This window comes from Stegostoma tigrinum, chromosome 26 (assembly GCF_030684315.1).
Source record: "Stegostoma tigrinum isolate sSteTig4 chromosome 26, sSteTig4.hap1, whole genome shotgun sequence".
NCBI classification, from domain to species: domain Eukaryota; kingdom Metazoa; phylum Chordata; class Chondrichthyes; order Orectolobiformes; family Stegostomatidae; genus Stegostoma; species Stegostoma tigrinum.
In genome coordinates, this window is record NC_081379.1 from 13,115,749 (window position 1) to 13,138,873 (window position 23,125).

The window sequence follows — 23,125 nt, forward strand, 5'->3', positions numbered from 1 at the left end:
ATTATAAGTCTTCACATAGTGATAACAAGGTGTAGAGCTGGATGAACACAGCAGGCCAAGCAGTATGAGAGCAGCAGGAAAGCTGACATTTTGGGCCTAGACTGTTCATCAGGCAATAAGTCTGCTGTTAGGAGGAAGTTGAATGGATGCATGAAAAAAGACAAAATCTAAAGATGGTGATGGAAGGTATATGTTACATGGGCATTTTGGCAGGTCCTTTGCCTATGTTTTGGTTAATGATGGCAAGCTTTGAGGATAGCAAATGAGGGCTGGAGGGGAAGGAAGAAAATATAGTGGGGAGAATGACTTTCACCTCACACAATGAGGGGACAATGAGGGGGCAGTAGATCACAGGATAACTAAAAGACATCCTTTTTCAATCTTCTGTTACCTCATTGAACTGGTGTCAAAAATTCTCAGTCTGGCAATCTGAGTCTAATCATTGACAAAGGAAATGCTCTTACAGCAGATTCAAATCTCTGAACATTATAGAGTATCATCGAACATGGAGCATAGAATATAGAATGGTACAACAAGGAACAGGTCCATGATGTTGTGCTGAACATGACACTAAATCAAACTACTCCCTTCTGCCTGCCCATGGTCCATATCCCCCCATTCCTCGGTTATTCATGTGCTTATCTGAAAGCCCCTTAAAATGACCTTATCATGTCTACCTCCACCACTACCCCGGGTAGTGTGTTCCAGGCTCCTACCAATTTCTGTGTAAAAAACTTTCCCCTTACATCTCCTTGCAACTTTCCCCCCTTTCACCTTAAATGCATGTACTCTGGTATTTGACATTTCAACCTTGGGAAAAAGATTCTGACTGTCAACCCTATTTACGCCTCTCATAATTTTACAAACTTCCATCAGGTCTCCTCTCAGCCTCTGCCACTCCAAAGAAAACAACCCTGGTTTGTCCAGCCTTTCCTTATAGCTCATACCCTTCTAAACCAGGCAGTATCCTGGTAAACCTCTTCTGCACCCTCTCCAAAGCCTCCACATCCTTCCTGTAATGTGGCAACCAGAATTGAATGCAATACTCTAAGTGCGGCCAAACCAAAGTTTTATAAAGCTGCAACATCAATTCCTGACACTTGTACTCAGTGCCCAAACCAATAAAGGCAAGCATGCCATACGCCTTCTTTACCACCCTACCTACTCATGTGGCCACTTTCAGGGAGCTCTGGGCTAGGACCCCAAGATCCCTCTGTACATCACTGCTGTTATGTGTCCTGCCATTAACTGTATACAGTTCCTTAACATTTCATCTCCCAAAGTGCAGCACCTCACACTTACACAGGTTAAACCCCAGCTGCCATTTCTCCACCCATATCTATATTTTGCTGTATTCTTTGATAACCTTCTATGCTATCCACAACTCCCCCGATTTTGTGTCATCTGCAAATTTACTAACCCTCACATCTATGTTTCCATTTAAGTCATTTACATAAATCACAAACAGCAGAGGTCCCAGTACGTATCCTTGCAGAACACCACTACCCATGGACCTCCACAAGTACCATCTGTCCTCTATGGGTAAGCCAATTCCAAATCCAAATGGCCAAGTCACTATGGATCCCATACTTCTTAATCTTCTTGATGAGTGTACCATGAAGGAACTTGTTAGAAGCCTTACTAAAATCTATGTAAAAAAACATCCACTGTTCTACCCTCATCGATCACCCTCATCACCTCCTCAAAAAAAATCACTCAAGTTAATAACAACATGATCCGCCCCAAATTCATATTGACTGTCCCTAATTAGGCCATGCTTTTCCAAATATGTGTAAATCCTATCCTTAAGACTTCTCTTCAATAGCCTCCCAACCACATATGTGAGACTCACCAGCCTATAATTTCCTGGATTATCTCTACTTCCCTTCTTGAACATAGGAACAATATTAGCTACTCACCAGTCTTCGGGACCTCTTGAGGGGCCCCAGTCTCCGCATCGTAGATTCTTTATAAAAACTATTGAACAGCCTGGAAAATATCTGGATGTATTAAAATTCTGTGCAGAGAAGTTATCAGGAAAGGACTTAATCAACTAGGCTTCTGTAATACTGGGAAACTGGATTGCAGGTTACATTTATAAACTCGCCTGATGAGAAAGCTGGGAAGGTTTAACCAACCTTAACCCCATCATTGTTGTGTGTTAAAGTTAATGCTATCATTAGTGCTATCATGCTCTATTTCTCATTTCTAGTGGCTTCCAGAAAGTGCACGTTACGATGTATTATCTGGGAACCAAGAAAAAGCGATTGCCACATTAAAACGCATTGCTACAGAAAATGGAGCACCAATGCCACTTGGAAAATTGATAGTTGCCAGACAGGTAAGGGATGGCAGTTACTTTTTATTAAAATATTACTTCTGTTAATACAGAACATGATTTTTGTACAGCAGATTGTGTATTAAACATTATATTAAACAAGAATATCTTTTTAGATCTCAACCCCACCCCTCGCATTACTTTCTTCAATCCATTCTCCCTTCAGATCTGTATCCTATTGCTTTTCAAATCATTTAACCAGTTTCCAAAGCCTTTGTTTATAACTTTTTCCTTGTGTGACTTAAGGGAAGGGGATGTTTGGAGCCCTTTTCTCGTTGCCTCACATATCTTGGTTGTGTGCAACAGGAGGTATATTTTAAAGGGGATATTTTGAAATCTTTTTGGCATTCTGACTTTGGTAATAGAAATGAAGCAAGATTTCAGGTCAGAAGGACAATTAGGGATTATTCACCCAACACCATTGTAGGAGCATTTATCCCGAATGGGGGCAAAGACCTGGGAGACAGGCAAGTGGAAGATGTTTATACAGCAGAAACCAGTTTATACAGGTGGTTTATACAGTGGTCCATCAATGTGTTGTGTTACCCTTCAGTTTCTTGCCAGGTGGGTTTCATAGCTTGGTCATTATAGGGCACTTACTTCTCTGGGGGACCAGGTAAATGAATGAATGAATGAAAAAGCCAAGAACCAATTTATCTGCAACACTGTGTGTACTATCTGGAAATCAGTTTGGAACCAGAAAAGGCAGCCAATTTATAATGATTTTGCCAGTCTGCTGTCTTAGCCTGGAACTTAAACAGAAGTTGCTGGAAAAGCTGAGCAGGTTTGGCAGCGCCTGTGAAGAAAAAAATCAGGGTTAACGTTTCAAGTCTGGTGACCCTTCCTCAGAGAAGCTTTCCCAACGTTAACCCTGATTTTTTTCTTCACAGGCGCTGCCAAACCTGCTCAGCTTTCCCAGCAACTTCTGTTTTTCTTCCTGATATACAACATCCGCAGTTCTTTCGGTTTTTATTTAGCCTGGAACTTGGTTGAGATTGTTGGTTGTAGTTGGCTTGTGAGAAGGGAGAAAAAAAATGAATGGAAACAACAGCAGAAAGTAGTGAAACTGCCTCGAGTGAGACCAACCACTACAGATTAGGATGATTCTGACAATGAGTCCTGATGGATTGGCTGGTGTTTGTTAGTAGCATCGTTGACCTCCTTGTCCACAGACAAAGAAGAAGAGATGTCAGTCAGTGTTTCTTCTCCTGGTCGCTAATCCAGTGACTCTTGCTGGAAAATACACTCACATAGATGTCAGGTAAGGTCAGAATTGAACTTTGCTATGATGTTCTTTGTAGTCAACTATCTTGTCAGAACTCACTATCCAAGTCATGCATGATAAACTACCATTTGGCTGTCAAATAACAGGCTCTATGTCAAAAACAGAAATTGCTGGAGAAACTCAGCAGGTCTGGCAGGGTCTATGAAGAGATGCTACATGTGACTTTTTGTCTAGTTCTGCGATACTGCTTTGTAAATTGTTAGTAAAAGGCTTAAATATGCATATTGTTAATAATGTGCAGGTCCATTATCAATCCCTTCATCATTGACCTTAGATTTTGGCTCTCTTTCTCTTTCAGACATTGCCTGACCTGGAAAATACTGTATTTTTCTGTTCTTATTTCAGGTTTCTAGTATCTGCAGTATTTGAGAAGATAAATGAGCTGGAACTAAATCTTAAAAACAATATATTATTTCAAGATTTAACAGCTCCCATTGCTTCAAAATGTTGATACTCATTGCTGGTTGTTTGTGAAATAACTTTTGAATTTCTTTGTCAGCCTGCACTGAACTAAACTTGCTAAATGCTTGTTTGAGACAGGAGGACCGTGGACGAATTTGGGACCTCTTCACACCACAGTTTCGAATAACCACTGTCCTTTTATGGTTCATTTGGTAAGTGTATTGTTTAAGATCAAATTAATACAATTTTATTGTTTTCAAATTGGTTTGTCCTAACTACCTTTTAACAATCAATTAATTATTTATTTTATTCAGCGCACCCAGTGATTAAACCAAGAGTTTTGTTTTACTCTGAAATCTCCGTCAAAGATGAAGAGACGTTCTAACATTAGTTTATCCATCTGCATTTGCACTGAGTATAAATAATAAACAAGGTGCGAAGTTGAAGTGAGCTCAGTATTATTTCAGGACACAGAGATACGAAGCACCATGGTCACTCCTTTTTGATGGCTACTATCTCAGCTCCTTTGGCCCTGGAGTAATCACACCACCTTCCCATCCATTGCTTTTTGTATCCACAATAGCTGTATTGTTGTAAGCCACAGCTGGCTAGTCAAGTAATCCATAAAATGCACGGTCAATAAAAATAAATGTTCACTCTCTCATCCTCCCCTGCTGCCAGCACTTAACAAAAATGTGTTGATTTAAATGGGAGCACATATATTCTGAATGGATCAGTTCAGACTATTTGCCTGTGTCAAAATTTGGAAAATAACACAGAGCACCCTATTTCTCATATCCTTCAATCTCATGTAGAGCTTCTCAGGTTGCTGGTTTCCCCTGTGACATTGATGTATTATGTGCTCACTTTCACAAATCTTGGTTTTTTTTGTATTGGTTGACAATTTGGATGCAGAATTTTTTTTTGTCCCCGTTAGCCCTCTCATTGCTTTCACTGTATAGTTTTTTGGCTGAAGAGAGAAATAACACAATTACTGAGTTTCCAAAGGCTGACGGGAAATAGAGAAAATTTTGGCTTTCTGATTAAAAATGCAGAAAGGTGTGAACATTATGCTTGTAACAGAAATTGAAAGTTGGAAAGAATCTATCAGTTTGATGGATATATTTTAATCCTTTTATCTGGAGTAATTTTAACTAATGCTATTCTAGACAACATCCCTGAAAAGAGACAAGATATGGAGAACACAAGGTTACATTGCTCAGTGGTTGTGAATAACAATACACAGTTTATGTTTTTAGGTTTTCCAATGCTTTCTCCTATTATGGACTGGTTCTATTAACCACAGAGCTTTTCCAGGCAGGTGATGTGTGTAGCAGTAAGTACACCTCCTGATTATTCCAGTGTTGTAATGGGGGAGTAGTGGGAAAATCTCATTGATCCGTGTTTGGCTGTAGTTCTGAAAGCTGCTCTAATGACTTATAAATTAAATGAGGAAATATTAAAATAACCACACTGGCTACATAATCATGTTGGAATCAGCTTAACTTCAATAACTAAATTCCCCAAACAGAATACTGTGTGGAGTGAATTGTCATCTGTACCAGTGAATCAGATTGCTCACTCGTTCTACTGTGCTATATTGATATATTGTGTGGGAATCTCAGTCAAGACATTCATATTGCTTATTCAAGTAAGGAGTCCATGTAGAAAGTGAATAAGCAATGCCACTCCTGTGATGAATTTTAAAGGATGCTGCAGCCAGAAGCAGCTTTAAAAGTAATCTTTAGTACAACTGCACTTCAATTTACAATCTCATTTTAACCTTTCAGCTAAGTTTTATATGGACAAATTATAGTTTGTCATCTGCTAAGTAATGCTTCTGTCAGCTCCTACACCCAGTCCTTTTTCTTCTTGGTTGTCTTTTTGGTTTATTTTTAATTGCCGTTACTTTTTTGACCTGTTTTTGCAGCTTCAAACTGAACTGAATATAAACTTTTCCTCCCTTATGTCACTTACATGTTGATACCAAGACTTTTAGCAGCATTTCCCATTCTGCGTTTGTTTGCTCAGGGCCTCAAGTGTGTGGAAATCCTTACCTTGCTCCTTCCATTGACTTTGAAGCTCAATCACGACATCACCTAACTTCTTGACTGAGAACTTCTTGCATTTTCAGTCATAACACTGCATTTAACTTTATACCAGAAAGAAACCAAGTCAACAATTATTCAATGACACATTTCTGCTGTTGTTAAATTACAAGTTATGGGGGATGATGGCTGTAAGGAAGATGATGACTCTGTAGAGTAAAATCAAGAACACATTTCTTTTGAATATTACATGTGAATCTCTTCAAGAGATAAAGGAGATAAAGTTGGCAAGCGAAATAATCTGTGAGAATAATATTCATTTGGCATGAGTACATGGATGGAAGATAATGTTCCTTCATTTTTTTAGTGTCGACAAGTGGCAAGAAACCTGAGGGAAGGTGTACACTGGAATGTAAATACTTAAATGCTACTGACTACACAGACCTTCTTTGGACCACATTGTCAGAATTTCCAGGTGAGAATTTTGGGGATGTTCTATTTCTGTATTCTTGCTGGGGAGTACTGAATGGATTTATCAGTGGGTGGTGGAAAGGGGAAGAAAATTAGGAGATTAGCCTAATATAAGCTTGACATCATCTACAACAAAGCAGTTTACTTCAGTGGCAGTGTACAGTAATGTATACCATTCATAAGATGCACTGCTGTAACTCAACAAGGTTCCTTAGACAGAGCCTTCCTAATCTATGACCACTACCACATAGAAGGACAAGGGCATTAAATACTTTGGAAAATTATCACCTGCAAGTTTCCAACCAAGTCACACATTTTCTTGACTTGGAAATATATAGCTGTTCCTTCTGGGTCAAAATCCTAGAACTTCCTTTTGACTGGCACTGTGTGCATGACTCCACCAAGGCTGCAGCAGCTCAAGAAGGCAGCACATCACCGTTTTCTCAAAAGCAACTAGGGCTGTGCAAGAAATGCTTGATAAGCTAGTGATGTCCATATTCTTTGAATGAATGTAGAAACAAAAGACATGAGTAAACTCTGCCTGGAAGTCCCATGGTCGTGGAGCGTGTGGATTTCACAGTGTCGAGTCAAAGTAGTTGGCGATAACTTTTTAAAAATCATGTAGAAAAGAATAATTTGTGCCAATTAAGTCAAACTCCATGAGTCGGCATCTGGGTTCATCATTCACATGGGCACATTAATCTTTCCGCAGGTGTCTTAATAACATTATGGATTATTGACCGGATTGGACGAAAGAAGACAATGGCAGTGTCTTTCCTTATCTTTTCATTTTTCTCTCTGCTGTTGTTCGCATGTGTTGGGAGGTAATTTTCTTATTCCTCTTTAACTTCCTTTGTATTATCAACAAGGGCAAATAATAATGCACATGATGAACAGTTCTCCCAAAATAGTGATCTTATACCATTTAACTGATAATCTGTCATTATGACTATGAGTGCTGCATTGAATATTCCCACTTTATGGCCTGTTAGAAGATAATTGGCTCTTTTCTAAGGTCAGAAAATGGTTGACCATTTTTTAAAGATTGTTTTTCCCCTTTAAATTTACAGTTTGAAGTTTAACAGACAGGTGCCTGAGCACCTGAAGATCAGTATTTGAGTTTGACCCAGAGCAAACCAATCATTTAATTTTGTATTGCAAGGCTTCAACGGCAGAAAAAATGCAAAGTTATGTTTTCCTTAAGTGTTCCCAGAGAATTGGAATGTTGTTTTTAATTACATTCTTGCTGTTGCTAAGAAGCACTGATGTCGGAGCTAGAATAAAGTGTCAGTTTCAGACAGTCATGATTGGTCTCAAATTGTGGGGTTGGTCACTGGTGACTTGACAATGGGAAAAATTACCTAAAAAATTGTATATAAAAACATTGAAATGCATTTTGGTTGGTGATAGCTTTTGCAATCATACACACAACAGAGAAGAGGGGATAATTTTATATTAGAAATAGGACCGATTCAGAGGTTTTGAAAGGGAATAAAGCAACTTGAGTAAACTAAATAAATAAGGTAGACATTATTACAAAGTTATACATTTTAATTTCAGAAAAGAAGTCTTTTTTACCAGATGATATGTAATTTCAGCACATTTTTTCTTTTACAATGACAGCCTGTGTTGTTTATACTTCAGGATAAGCATGAAAAATTGCACTCCAAATCTGCGACTACAATCTTGAGCAACACTGTGTGTGAACTACTTTAATGTTATGTTAATACGCTATTTACAAAAAATCCTTAAATTGTCCCAGCCATCTTTGACAAAAGTTAATAGGGCTAGGTAATTTTAAAATACCCTTTACAGACACAACCTAAGTCTGAAGAGAAGCATCAGTGTACTACACCTTTGCTGACTTTTAAACATGAACATTTCTCACACTTGTCGTTACTTTTTAGCTTGTTATGAAAAAGTAGTTTACATGAAAATTTCACAAGGCCAAAACTTCAGTGTACAAAATCAGTCCTTGTGACAAAACTAATTGGGTTTTAGGCTACTTTAGGCTACCAAATACCCAGTTGTAGATATTCCTAACGGTGAACTTCACTGGAGACCGCACCTCCTCTGAATTGTTGCTGGGTTCAAGTGACAATGTGAGGTATCACATTGGTTGCAGAGAAACATTTTATTAGGAATGAAAGAACCTGAACCCCTAGGTCTCTCTGTTTGACAACACTACCCAAAACCCTACCATTTAACTGTATAAGTCCTGCACTTGTATGTTTTGCCAAAATGCAATACCTTGCACCTATCCAAATTGAACTTCATCTGCCACTTCTCAGCCCATTGGTCCAATTGATCAAGAACTCTTTGTAATCTTAGATAACCTTCTTCACTGTTGACTATACTACCAAAGTTTCTAACTATGCCTCCTAAATTCTCATCCAAATTGTTTATATAAATGACAAAGGTGGACCCAACACTGATACTTGTGAAACACCACTGAACACGGGCCTCCAGTCCAACCCTCCACCACCATATTCTGTCTCCTACTGAATTTTGTATTCAATTGGCAAGATCTCCCAGAATCCCATGTGATCTAACTTTATCAATCAGTCTACATGCAAAACTTTATCAAAGGCTTTACCAAATTCATGTAGACATTTTCTACCACTCTGCCCTCATCAACCTTTTTGTTTACATCCTGAAAAAACTCAATCAAATTTATGAGACATGATTTCACATGCACAAAGCAGTGCTGACGATCCCTAATCAGTCTTTGCCTTTCCAAATGCATGTGAATCTTACCGATTGGAATCCCCATCAACAACAACCTACACCACACCCGGCACTTTTCCCTGCAGCCGCAGGAAATGCTACACCTGCTCCCCCCTCATCCCCATCCCAGGCCCCAAGAAGACTTTCCATATCAAGCAGATGTTCACCTGCACATCTGCCAATGTGGTATACTGCATCCACTGTTCCTATTGTGGCCTCCTCTACATCAGGGAAACCAAGCGGAGGTTTGGGGACCACTTTGCAGAACACCTACGCTCGGTTCTCATGAAACAACAGCACCTCCCAGTCACAAACCCTTTCAACTCCCCCTCCCATTCCTCAAACAACATGTCCATCCTGGGCCTCCTGCACTGCCACAATGATGCTACCTGAAGGGTGCAGGAACAGCAACTCATATTCCACTTGGGAACCCTGCAGCCCAATGGTATCAATGTGGACTTCACAAGCTTCAAAATCCCCTCTCCCCCTGCTGCATCCCAAAATCAGCCCAGCTCATCCCCGCCTCCCTAACATGTCCTTCCTTCCACCTATCACCTCCTCCCACCTCAGGCCCTACCCCCATCTCCTACCTACTAACCTCATCCTGCCCGCTTGACCTGTCAGTCCTCCCTGGACTGACCTATCTCCTCTCTACCTCCCAACCGACACTCACTTTACTGGCTCCATCCCCGCCTCTTTGACCTGTCTGTCTCCTCTCCACCTGTCTGCTCCTCTATCCATCTTCTATCCGCCTCCCCTCTCTCCCTATTTATTTCAGAACCCCCTTCACCTCCCCCATTTCTGAAGGAGGGTCTAGGCCCGAAACGTCAGCCTTCCTGCACCTCTGATACTGCTTGGCCTGATGTGTTCATCCAGCTCGACACCTTGTTATCTACACACCACTGATATCTGATTTACTGATCTATTGTTCCGAGACTTCTCCTTCTGGCCTTTCTTAAATAAAGACACTTCTTTTCCACCTTCCAGTCCTCCAGCATCTCACTCATGGCTGTAGATGATACCTATTCCTCTGCTAGAGAGTTCTGCAATTTCTTGCCTAACTTCCCACAATGTCCTGGAATACATCTGATCAGGTCCTGGAGACTTACCCATCTTTATGTTTTTTAAGGCCTCCACCATCTCCTCTTCTGTAATGTGGACTGTTTTCAAGACATCAATATTTAATTCTCCGAATTCCCTAGCCTCCACTTCTTGCTTCAGAGTAAGAATTAACGCAAAAAAATTTGTTTAGTACCTCATCCATCTCCTATGGTTCTCTAAACAAAAGACCTTGTGTCTGTGTGGTTGCTTCCAATTCATTTCGTATTTTCAGGATTCTTTATCTCAGTTCTAAGAAGTCATACTGGACTCAAAATACTAACTCTCTCTCTACTGTTGCTGCCAGACTTGCTGAGTTTCTCCAGCACTCTGTTTGCTTCTCTCTTTATCAGACGGGATGACTGTTTCTCTGCTTCTTTTCTGCAGGTTGGCTCTCACTGTATTCCTCTTTATTGCCAGAGCTTTCATATCCGGTGGTTTTCAGGCTGCATATGTTTATACTCCTGAGGTAAGATCAATATACAGTTACATGAAAATATTCTAAAGCCAAGGTATTCACTTCCTATGAGTACAACAATGTAACGGTGAGGTTATGTGACGAGCAATCCAGAAAGTGGCAATTCATGAAGCAGTTTTTAAATTATTCAATAAAAACAAATGTAAAACTGTTGGACTGTCATACTGTCAATCTAACTGCTTCACTGATGTCCTTTTATAGGAGTAAATTGGAGGACTTTGTCTAACCAGACCCAAACATTGTTGTATCTTTAACTGCATTTTAATGTGGACTAACAAGATAATCAGTTCTCTGAAGCCACCACGGTGATTCAAGAAAACTCACTATCATCTTTTCAAGAATGGGCAATACATGTGGCTTTGCCAGTGATGCTCATGTTCTGAGGATGCATAAAGAAAGGCTCACAGTTGATGAAATTGGGAGAGTTGAGTACATTTCACTGCTCGGAATTTACAGTATTAGATTGACAGATTTTTATAAAACTATCTTCACCTGAGAGTGGCAATTAAAGTTAGAATAAAGATTCTGAGAACAAGAGTTAAATTCAGATTCCCTCAAACAATTTGCATCTGTGAAGAGGGAGGGGTACACTAAGCACAAATGAACTGTAAGGTGACAAGGATTTTGGGCTAAATGTGCATGAAATTTGTAATGTAAGTATAAAATGGTTGGCAACTATTAAGTTTAGCTTTCTCCTCCAAGTTCACACACTGCCTGCTGATTTACCACTGCATCATCCACTACCTTTATAACTGTCTCTTACCCCCTGATGCCAAAACCCCAGTCCATAACTAAGTATACAAAGGGCCTAGACCCTCGAAACGTTAGCTTTTGTGCTCGTAAGATGCTGCTTGGCCTGCTGTGTTCATCCAGCTCCACACTTTGTTATCGCGGATTCTCCAGCATCTGCAGTTCCCATTATCTCTAGTATACAAAGGTCTTGTTTTACGGTCTTGTGACTGCACCCTGCCTCCAATAACTCACACTCCCATATAGCCAATTCATTCAAGACATTGCAACTTGGGTTTGCACCTGCACTGAACCCTGATTTACACCACCAATCTTCTCCATGCTGCACTGGCTCTCAATTCTCTGATGAGGTCTCTACAAAATTCTTGTTTTTTTTCCAATTCCCTTCATTGTCTATCACTCCACTGTACTTTAATGATATCTTCTTGGTTTAATTCCCCAAATGAATGTTTGCTTTACTAACATTCTCACTTTGTTCCTTATTTCTTGTACCCTACCAGTAGTGGCTGCAAGTTCAATCACCTTCTTGCTGGTTTGTGGAGCGTCTGCCCAGTTTCTTCCCCCTTGCAACCTCTGTTCTTAAGAAAATGTCATTTCCAACAAATGTTTAGCTCCACCACTCTAAACCTCTCCATTTCTTACTCTTTCCTCCTCTGGTTGTAATTCCTGCTTTAGATTCCTTTTATAGAGGCTGTGAGCAGTAAAGATGCAATACAAAATGGCTTAGACCAGCTCCAATTATCATCCTTCACTTTATTACCTCATTGGTTTTTCTTTTCTCCCAGGTTTACCCAACTGCAACCCGTGCATTAGGATTAGGAACGTGTAGTGGGATGGCACGAGTGGGGGCTCTCATCACTCCTTTCATTGCACAGGTAAAGATGAATATGAATCCCATCCTTCATCTAATTCATTCCAGCCACAATGTTCTCATTGGACTGGACTCTACTGGCCCTCCTACAATGAGGTCTGAAGTGACAGGGCCCATTACAAGATGGGAGAATAAGGGTTTGCGTTCCTCTCACCTTTCCTTCACTATAACACTTCAGAAGTGGCAGAGTCCCTCTTGTATAAAGGCCAATTAGTCCATTTAAGTAGCCAATTATGGGTCTCCTACAGCTGCTGCTGCCACTTTACCAGCAGTGGAGCGACCACCTGCCACAAGGGCTAACCTGGTGAAATCTGACCACTTCCCCGTTGCCAAGAGTAACGTCTGCCCCTGCTAACAAACTCAACACTGGGGAGGGCAATTGCTGTTCCCAAACTGGACAAAATCTTTCAAAGTTCTTGCTCCTGAACATTACTCAGTAACTGTTGTTAGAAAGCAGTTATGTGGATGCCTGCCAAGGACAAGATCATGCTCTGCTGTAATTTGCAAAGTGTCTTTTTACTGCTCACATTCAAACATGAAAATGACCACTTATAAAGTCTGAAGGTGCATTGCCTTCAACAGTGGAAGTATGCTTCACAATGTGTCACCCAATATATAAACCAACATGTAGCATGAGTGGGCCACTGGGCCCTTTGAGCTTGCTCTATCATAAGATCATGGCTGATTTGATTACTCCACATTCCCATCTACCTCCGATAACTTTTTATCTTCTTGCTTATCAAGTACTTTGGTCTGAAAAATATCCAAAATCGCTGCATCCACCATCATCTCTTGGAGGAGGGGGAATGGAGATTAAATACTGTTAATAAAGTGTCTATTGCTCCAGAGTTGTATTGATGACTGCCATGTCATGATGGCAAAGATGCAAAGTTGTCATCTAATGCCCTGTGCCAGAGAGCAGTGAGATGTAGAGATTTCCACCCATTTTACTTTTCCAGCTCTGCCACCAGACTGAATGGGATTGCAGGCTTCCAGACAGTAAAGAAATTTAGACAGTGTTATCCACTACAAAAGCCCATATGCTCATCCTAGAGGCTGACTTCAGTGAGGTGGCAAAGACTTGAAAGCAGTTTGAGCTTTCAGCTAATGATGACATCTACTGCAAAGAAATAAGGTTGAAATCAAACAAAGCACTGTCCAGAATCTCTTGCAAAATGTTAACATTTTTATAGCGGAGTGAAGAAAGATGTTTTAGTTTACGAAACCTGTTTTTCCCAACCAGGTTATGTTGGAATCCTCAATCTACCTGACACTTTCCGTATATAGTGGATGCTGCCTATTGGCAGCCCTTGCTTCCTGTTTCCTACCAATTGAGACGATGGGGCGAGGCCTGCAAGAGTCCAGCCAGCGGGAATGGGGCCAGGAAATGGTGGGCAGGACACATTGCTCAAGCAGCTCAACCAGGAGCACCTAGAATGAATTTGTCACAACAGCAACCAGACCAAAAATGGCCTCACAGGAAGCAGACAGCATCAAAATCATTACTAATATACACTTATTCTTCTGGTTAATAAGAAATGGTGTGAGTATTAAGATGGGAAACAAATGTAGTATTCTGCAGGCGCATATATAAGCTAAAGGAAACCACAACCTTCCCGTGCCCCATCAGTTTTGTGATGTCAAACTAAAGGGCACGTATAAAGGATTGGAAAGTAATGGTAGGATTTAATGTAGAATGTAAGGGGTGAGCCCTGTCGTTCATACCTTGCCATTTACCCAACCATAGTACAGACAAGCTTTTTTACTACAAACTGCTATGGCATAATCCTTTCCCTTACTGTGAATCAACCCCATTCACTGATAATGCAAATATTTGCAATAGAAAATACAATGTTTATGAATAAATGAATTGAAAACTATTATGGGAATCCATTAAAGCTCAAGAGGCTGAATTAAACAATCTCCTACAGCAGCTATACAGGCTCATTTTCAATGATTCATAACTCTTTTACACCAAAGTAGAAAATAGGCACTGACAGTGCACTATTCAAATAAGAACTCAGCTGATGTGATGCCAAGTGGGAACAAACTGGTGCACATGGATTTGTCTTTAACATTGCATAGAGCATCAAACTAACAAGAAGAAGTTTCTACGAGACAGGTAAAACAGCAAGCCATAGTAATCTTTGCAATAGAAAGATTAGTTTGTATTATCGAGGTTTGTCTGTCATGCTGTACTATGTAGTGGGATTGCTTAATAAACTTGTAACTTTAAACAATAAAAATGTGTTTGAGGTTGCGCCTCTTTGTGGAAAACTCAGTTATGTACTGAGAAACTAAATATTTTCAACAGGAAATGTATTTATGTTAACATTTATATGCCACAACTATGGCAACCTACTAAACTTCAATGAGCTGGAAGTGCATCAAGTGTATTGCTAAGCAGGTGATATCTTAAATATGAATCTCTTGCTGGAAAGAAAATCAATATCTAAGGTGCCATCTCCTGTTGCTTATGCTAATAGACAGTATCCTGTTCTAAGTGGTCACAGTAAGTCATTTCTTATTGCAAATATTAGACTTGATTATTCCTTTTCATTAATCATTAATGAGATTATAAAAGGACCTTCATTGGTAAATGCTGATGGGGTTATAGGGATAGAAGAGGTTAGAATTATGAAGGAGTCATCAATGGTTTTTAAGATGTGGTAAAGAATGCTAAATTGGAAATGTTAAAAGAACTGAGTCAACATTGCTCAGCAAGAACAAGAGTGATAAATACGTTGGAGATGAACAATGGGCTGCAGTAATTTGGATGAGCTGTAATTTACCGAGGATGGGAAGCCATTCAGGAGAACATTTGTGTGTTTGGATTTAGAGGGGACAAGAAAATGGATGTAAATTCCAGCAGCAGATGTTCTGAGGCACAGGAAGACATGATGTCACAAAGCAACATTCTGTCAAAGTGGTGTGGCTTGCATGTGGGCAGATGCTGCAATGATCTATGATTTGCCATCAATTGTGGCAATCACTTCCACTGGCTGAAGTCATTGCCAGGTACCGGCCTTGAAAGCTTGTCCAGACAGTAAGAAAATTACAGGATACACTGTTACAGAGGTGAAAGTAGATGGTTCTTCGAGTGAAAGGATCACAAGAACAGTGCAGGACTAAATAACATGCTGACCTTGTAAACATTGGTTCAATCTGAGGTCGTGTCTAAAAAGGGGATAGAATTTTCAGCAAGAGTACAGAATTGACCTGAAACTGATGTCTTCTGAGAGAACTGATTAGTGTACCAAGCCCATGGAGTGGTTGAACATTTGGTTAATGCTCTAGTACTGACCTTAGATTCTAGCTAGTTGGAAATGGTCAATTAGCCAGGTTTGGCTGATGAGCAATTAACCTTTCAGGCACAACTTACAGGAGATCTAACAATGAATAAAAAACTTGCCATGGCAATACAATGTCAATAGTAGTTTTAGCTAGAATTGGAAATGCATGGACGCGGTTAAAAAGTTGTCTAATCATACAAGTAACCACTGAAGAAGGAATATAAATAATTTACCTGCATTGGGAGTAAAAAAAAATGACGGTAGAAGATAGGGGAAAACAATCAGATTAATTTTGTATAGTACTAGTTAACAATACAACAAACATTTTGTTTACATAGTGTGTGTCTTTCCTAACAGTTAGATTATTGTGGCAAATTGACTGTATCATGCTGTAAGTTAATAACTGTTGCTGATTCTGAAGCAGTACAGTGATAAACATCAGGTCCTGGATTACTCATGAGCATCACCACAAGAGATCTATTAGTTTAAACTATATTAAAAACTCAGAATATTTGGGTGGTGGTTGTAAACTGTTCAACTTTGAGATTCAGGTCAGCTCTCATATCCTCAATAAATTTTAGCCTAAAACACACTCTTGGTCAAGTTGTCATAAACCATGCCAAATCCTTGGCTGCTACCCAGCCTTCAATTTTCTCTTGGTCATGTTACTTCATGCATCAACCAACTGAATCGGTCAAATGGATGATACTTGTAACTTGCACTAACAATTGGAACATGCTCCTTGATTAGGCTTCAGCCTGTTATTCACTCCAAAGAATTATTTTTGCTGATTTAATTGCTAAGGGCACTTATTAACAGTGATACTGCACATTCTTTTCTTAACCATGTTAGCAAGCTCAAAGTTCATTGTACTGAAACTGTGTAATATTAGTTATAGTACACAAAACAGGACATACAAATTAGTTTTAGTTCTGTTACTAATACCATTGTACAATTATGACCAAAACATTTATGCAAATCTATGAAAGTCAAGTGGAAATAGGCACATATCTAGGAAACATTCATTTATTTGCAAATTTCATTCTGTTCAAGTCTACAACCTTTGCCAAATATATTCTGGGAAAGGAGGGCAGCTTGGAGCCAATGTCCTTGGTTTCCTTTCTGCTTACTACTAAGCAGGAAGCAATAGAATTTCTCAAACAAACTCCATTGCATTATTAGAGGGGGCTTGGGTCTCTCTATGCATTGGGGTTAAGGTGAGTTTGTGTTGCAGGTATCACTTTGTTCTTGTTTCAAACTGTGTTTGTGAATACCAGTTCTCAAATAATCTGGCTTTCCTGTGATAATGGGGACTGTTATCTTGGATTCTCCAGCATCTGCAAAGTGTGGAGCTGGATGAACACAGCAGGCCAAGCAGCATCGCAGGAGCTCCTGAGATGCTGCCTGGCCTGCTGTGTACATCCAGCTCCACACTTTGTTATCTTGGCTTTCCTGTGAGGTCTTTTTATTCCAAACAATAAGAATGTGTTCAACGTAAATTCAAATGTGAACTTCATAGCATATTAATAAATTAATGCTGTGCTTCGATAGTCATTGTGCACCTACAGATTGGGTTTATCAGGTGAGTACTGTCTCGTGTTTGAATGTATTTTACTTGTTCTCGAAGCATTGAACTGGAGCATTTTACTGTTTACAAAATATATGCAGTGCTTGCATGACAGCCTGTCACTGGTTAACTTTTTTTTGATTTGATGTAAATAAGCTACTTCATAGCAATGGAACAAAAATATACTTAATGATATTAATGTTTGCATTGCAATATCTAAAGATAATTTTATTAAATAAAGATTCTTTTTGTATTTCATTTAGGTTTTATTGAGATCTTTTGTAATAAATTTTAAAATTTTTTTACAGGTGAGCAAGTTGAATTAATAAGTTCATTATTCCACATTAATATGTCAACAATATCAATTCACAATTTTTTTTGTTGCTAAGAACAATATTATACTACACTATTCTGTTTGGTTGAATCAACTATGTTAAAAAGATTAGTTGCTTTTATCAAATAACTGTCCTGTTAATTCATTCCATATTGCTAAGGTGATGATGTAATGTCACAGCTTCATTCTTCATTCTTTTAGTTCTCATTGCATGAAGACTGCGCATTTTTTAAGTTTAATATAACAATTGCTATAACGCTTTGTGAAAAATCAAAAATACAGTGAATATATTATTTTTGAGTTACATTCACATTAATTTGTCTTATTATTTGTCTTTAGTTCACAAATCAATTCAAGGTGTCTTCAACACTGAAGTGTTTATTGACTGGACGGATTATGCGCAACCATTGCAGATCCCATTAAAAACACTTTATTCCTACTTGATAAGATTCAGTTAAATGACAGAGTCATTAGAATTGTACAGCACAGAAAAAGACCTTTCAGTCTAGCTCATCCCTGCCGATCAGATATCCCAAATTGATCTAGTCCCATTTGCTACGAATCACAGCAAATAAAATTCACAGTAGCACAATTTAAATGCAAAAAATTCTGCAAGATAATTCCGGTTATGGTCACTGCTCCATGTGTAAATTGCAGATTCTTAAAAAAAATAAATTGATTAACATGATTAAAGAATTTAAATACTAATCTTTCCTCCTATCATTTGTCAGGGTAGTTAATCAGGACAGGCCAAAACAAACTGGGATATCCAGACAGCCTAAGTTAGTTATAAAGAGCAGTGCTCTGGTCCACCTATCAAGTCTAAAATGTAGACTAGAAAGAAACAAAAATCACAATTTATAAAGAGTTAAAAGAAGGAACAAAATCACATTAATATGAATTTGTACCACTGCATTGTGCCACAGAGTGAGTGGTACATCGATTCCCTACTGCAAATTTCTAAAGCTCACCAGCGAGTATCTGCCATGAATCATATGCACATTTCGCAACAATTTAAGTCCCAAATGGGGTCACAATTGGGAAGCACTATGTCAATGATTTAAAGCTTATTTGCATAACATTTGGGGATATGATATGCTGAATCCATTGTATTTTATGCTTTAATAATCTGTCTCATTGAACCTTTTATAGGTTGCAGAACAGGAGTTTCCCTTTCATAAACAGTTGTGAATGGGTTTTTTTTCTGAGTAGCGTTACCCTTGCCATTGTTACCATATAGTTCATTCATTCTGCCCATAGTGTATACGTGGCAAATGAGCAGAGAAGGGCAATAGGTTTTCATGAAGTGGATGGGTAGGAACAGTAGTAGGCACTGAGGCTATAAGGGACCAGGAAGTTGGGTAGCAACATAAGATGGCACCAAATTGAAATGGAGAGGGGACAGAAGGCACGGAACTGGTATTGGTTGAAAAGATTCCCAAATCCAGACTACTATTCTTGACACCTCCTCAACAAGCCAGCCCAATTACATGAAAATCGCTGTTGCTAGGAGATGACTATCTTCAAACAGGGGAGGCAATGGCCTTGTAGTATGATCCTTTGACTATTAGTCCAGAAACTCAGCTAATGTACCAGGGACTTGAGTTCACATTGTACTGCTGCAGATGGTGGAACTGAATTCAATCACTGAATTCAAGGGAAAAATAGGTGGAATTAAGAATCTACTGATAACCGTGAAAGAACAGCTGATTATTGAAAACTCCATCTGGTTCACTCATGTCATTCAGGGAAGGAAGTCTTCTATCCTCACCTGGTCTGGCCTACATGTGACTCCTTGCACACAGCAATATGCTTTACTCTCAAGTGCCCCCTGAAATGGCCTAGCAAGTCACTTATTTCAAGGGAAGCTAGGAACAGGAAATAAATACTGGCCAGATAGTGTTGCCCACGTTGCACAAATTAATAATTAAGAAAAAACAAAATGCGGTGTAAAGATTCACCACTCATATCATGATCCTAAGCCAGCTAAATTTGGGAGCACCAACAATGAGGGCAGAATCTGCCTGCCATTTTTAAATGGCTTGGGAAGCTTTTCAACTCATGAAAATGTGGGTTGACAAGTAAAAGTTTCTTTTTGTTTTGGGGCCATTTATCATCAGCATTTGAAAAAGCGGAAGTGACAGTCTGGCAGAAAGGTAAGTGTAACTTTGAATCATTACAACTGGGATCTCCAGCTGGGTTTCTTCTCTTGAAGGATCCTTCCAAAGATGTTTGCTACTTCCATGGCACAGCCCCAGTGAATAGTCAGGCCATAACCCCCATGGCCATAGTTGTGGATCACCTGCAAGATCAAGAGACCATGACTGAACTTGAAAATTTTGGTCCTTCTATGCATCAAATCAAGACATAATATGATTGGAGATCACTAAATTAGATACCGAAAGAAAAAAAATTGCAAACTGGAAATTTACAATACAACAGAAGATGCATACAGGTAGTCCTCCTATAACACAATAGTTGCATTCTTGCGTGACCTCGCGCTATAGAAAAATCGCACTGTAGAAAATAGTCATACAAAATCACATTATAGGGAAATTGATAGAGAAAAGTCACTATCCTGTATAGGAGAAAGTTTGTATTACCCAAACAGCGTCCACTATTCATCAATCACATTACAGCCAATTCACAGTAACGAAACATGCGTTATAGCAGAAATACCTGAACATACATTTGACCGTGCATTTAGGCAACACAGGTTAAAATTCTGATGAAGGGTCCCCTCTATTTTCAAGCTTAATTTGCAGTTCCTTCTTTTAAAGGTTGTAATGGTCCCACTTCACACTTGCACTAATTTGAAATAATGAAATGCACACTGCTATATTATTGTGTTCCTCTTTGGCAAAACCTAGTCAAAATAATTTCAGCTGTCGGTGCCTACTTGGTACTATTTCAGTGATGTGCTACCAAGAGACAATAATCTTCAGGCACAATCAAAATAACTCAAGGTAGTTTGCAGGCATCATTGCCACAGTTTGCTTGTCTGCACCTTAAGAATTTTGGATCACACTAAAGCTCAGAGATAATATTCTGAGACTAGTGGATGAATTGCATTTGTCTGAAATCAGGAGGAGCATTCAGCTCTGCAAAATAAAAATGTTAGACTATTTTTCCCATTGCAAGCTCTGACTAAAACAGATGCGTTGAGGAGTCCATGTCTACAATGAGGAACCTATTTCAATATGAAAGTGAGTCTGCATCCACTTCAGGTAGAGACCAACTCCCCAATTTAGCAGCGGCTTAAACCACCAGGAAAAATCAAGCATGGGAGTCTGCACTACAAAACATGTTAGTGTGCCTATTTCAGGCCCATAACACAAGTACATGACACCTAACACTCCATTCTGTTTTGTGGAAATTCTGGCAAGTATTTGTACATGAAGTAATCTAATTTTACCAGCAGATGGTGATGTTGTGTTTTATTGCAGTGACTCCTGCTGTGGTAGCCTGTCATTTATCTATGTGATTTAAGCCATAGGCAGCTTTCTGAACAGTCTGCAGGATGACCAAATCTGACGAAATAAAGCAAGGGACACTTCAATCAGGAGACAGGCAGGAAAAATCCAGTTGAGGCCACAATCAAATTAACCATGATCATCTTGAATGGGCTCAATGGGCTGAAATGCTCCTATTTTTAATGATCACCCAGCTGTGTGGGAAGGGGATATTATTTAAATGTAGCACATCCCTCACACCATTCTTCAAAAAATTCTATTTATCTTAATTGTCTTCAACCAGGCTGTCAGAAAAATTACAAATGTTCTTCTGTGTCAAGAGCCCGCAGGTCAGTCTCTCCGACAAAAGCTAACATCCCTGTTAACTGATATTGACACCAGATCTTTCACCACAGCAATACTAACTGGTATTCCCTATTCCAAATAAAAGAACTACAGAATGATTTTAAAATTCATAATCTACTGGTACTCACCCTCTACAAGGATGTTTCATTCCCAAAGGAAAGTAAGTTCATTTGAATCTTTGTATTGCCATATATGCTGGGGCTCCAGAGGGCTGAATTTTCCCTCTGGGATCAGGAAACAGAGATTGAGATTGTTTCCACGTCCTGAAACATCTTCTAGGAGAAACAGTCATTTGTAATTTTGCCTATGGTAGTGAATGGATACTCCATCTAATTAAGGAAGGTGGATGGGCTCACAAAGCTGGAGGGGTAATTACAGGCCTACCAGCTTGAAACAAGCAGTGTGCTACAATGGTAGTAAGAAAGCGAGGGGCCTCTTCAAGATGGAGGCAACATCTCTAACATTTTGTATCTTTAAATGGCAATATAGATTTAGCACAAGATGACACTGTGATTGAGCAGTGATGGGTAGGTGGAATCCTTCTACAAGGCTTCTCCTGGACTCGGGAGGCAGGGTCTTTTAGGACTAGCTGGAGCATTGGCCTCCTGGCATGTTGCTGGAAGGCTGTGTCCACCTAAATTGGGTTCCACCCAATGTAAACTGTGAATTGCAATCTTACTGAGTCTACTCAGCACAGTGCAGGATAACTCTCCGGCCCACAAATACATCTCTGCAAAATTATGTCGGAAATGAGGTAAAGCTCACACACAGACTAGCAGGGTTTATTCTTGCTCCCCCCAACTTCTGAATCCAACCTTGACATTCATACTCATTTTTCAACCTTTCAGAATATTGATCAGGATGAATTTGCAATAGAATGATGAAACTCTCATTCCATCATCAGAATTAAGTAGTGTTGCACCTAACCTACAATAATTAGGTAAAGTTCCAAGTTAGTTTAACGGGATTGACGGCTGTGTCACATTTCTCTTTATAATAATCAGCTTGTACCACTGTTGCCTCCGAATCAGATGAGTGCAGCACAAACTCCATTGAAAATGTAACCTAGGCTAATACTTCAGTGCAGCTCTGAGGATGTGCTACCTTTTCAGAGAGGCTTACTTTCAGATAATTGTACAGAAATTCCTCAGGTGTTGTGTCAGGTGATATCAGATCAATAGAATATCAGATATTGAGTCCCATTGCAGTCAATAGAATTAAATATCAAGCTCTGAGTAGAATAAGTAGCTAAATCCTCACTTGTCTATTCAGAGGAAAGAAGAAACTTGCTTTACAGTGTTTTAAGAAAGCAGACACTTTGATCAACACCATTTAAAATCAATATTTAATTAGTGATCCCTCGGCCTTTTGTGACCCTTTGCCATAAACATAAATTATCGTGTTTGGAAACAAAATTACAACTCTTAGTGATTCATTGTCTTTGAATTGTTTTTGGTGTGTGGCAGAGGGAACGTGTATATTTTTGGGAGTTGTTTATGATGGATGTATTTGTATTTATTTTGTTATATAAATAAAGAGCTAGGTTTTGCTTATTTCTAATTTTTTGTTACTGTCACAGTGACTGTGCTGGGCAGTGTTTGTTGATTGGATGATTTGGTAGAAATAAAAAGAACTCAGCTAGTCT

The 23,125-nt window shown here is 39.3% G+C and overlaps 2 protein-coding genes across 5 annotated transcripts in view; one reads left to right on the forward strand and one right to left on the reverse strand.

Annotated features, from left to right (window-relative positions):
* svopa (SV2 related protein a) overlaps positions 1 to 17,520 on the forward strand; it is a 38,591-nt gene extending 21,071 nt beyond the window's left edge. Inside the window, exons 9-16 of the mRNA XM_048556071.2 lie at positions 2,213 to 2,341; positions 4,164 to 4,237; positions 5,285 to 5,361; positions 6,441 to 6,548; positions 7,257 to 7,368; positions 10,757 to 10,838; positions 12,383 to 12,472; positions 13,712 to 17,520. Of these exons, the coding sequence (XP_048412028.1) occupies positions 2,213 to 2,341; positions 4,164 to 4,237; positions 5,285 to 5,361; positions 6,441 to 6,548; positions 7,257 to 7,368; positions 10,757 to 10,838; positions 12,383 to 12,472; positions 13,712 to 13,903 (864 nt within the window). The 3' untranslated portion in view covers positions 13,904 to 17,520. The remainder of the gene's footprint in view (positions 1 to 2,212; positions 2,342 to 4,163; positions 4,238 to 5,284; positions 5,362 to 6,440; positions 6,549 to 7,256; positions 7,369 to 10,756; positions 10,839 to 12,382; positions 12,473 to 13,711) is intronic.
* Positions 17,521 to 18,022: 502 nt separating this feature from the next.
* The window catches only part of LOC125464064 (D-amino-acid oxidase-like), a 30,673-nt gene continuing 25,570 nt past the window's right edge, over positions 18,023 to 23,125 (reverse strand). For all 4 annotated transcript variants that reach the window (XM_048556075.2, XM_048556072.1, XM_048556076.2 and 1 more), the window contains exon 11: positions 18,023 to 19,964. In XM_048556075.2, coding sequence (XP_048412032.1) covers positions 19,839 to 19,964 — 126 coding nt within the window. In that variant the 3' untranslated portion in view covers positions 18,023 to 19,838. The remainder of the gene's footprint in view (positions 19,965 to 23,125) is intronic.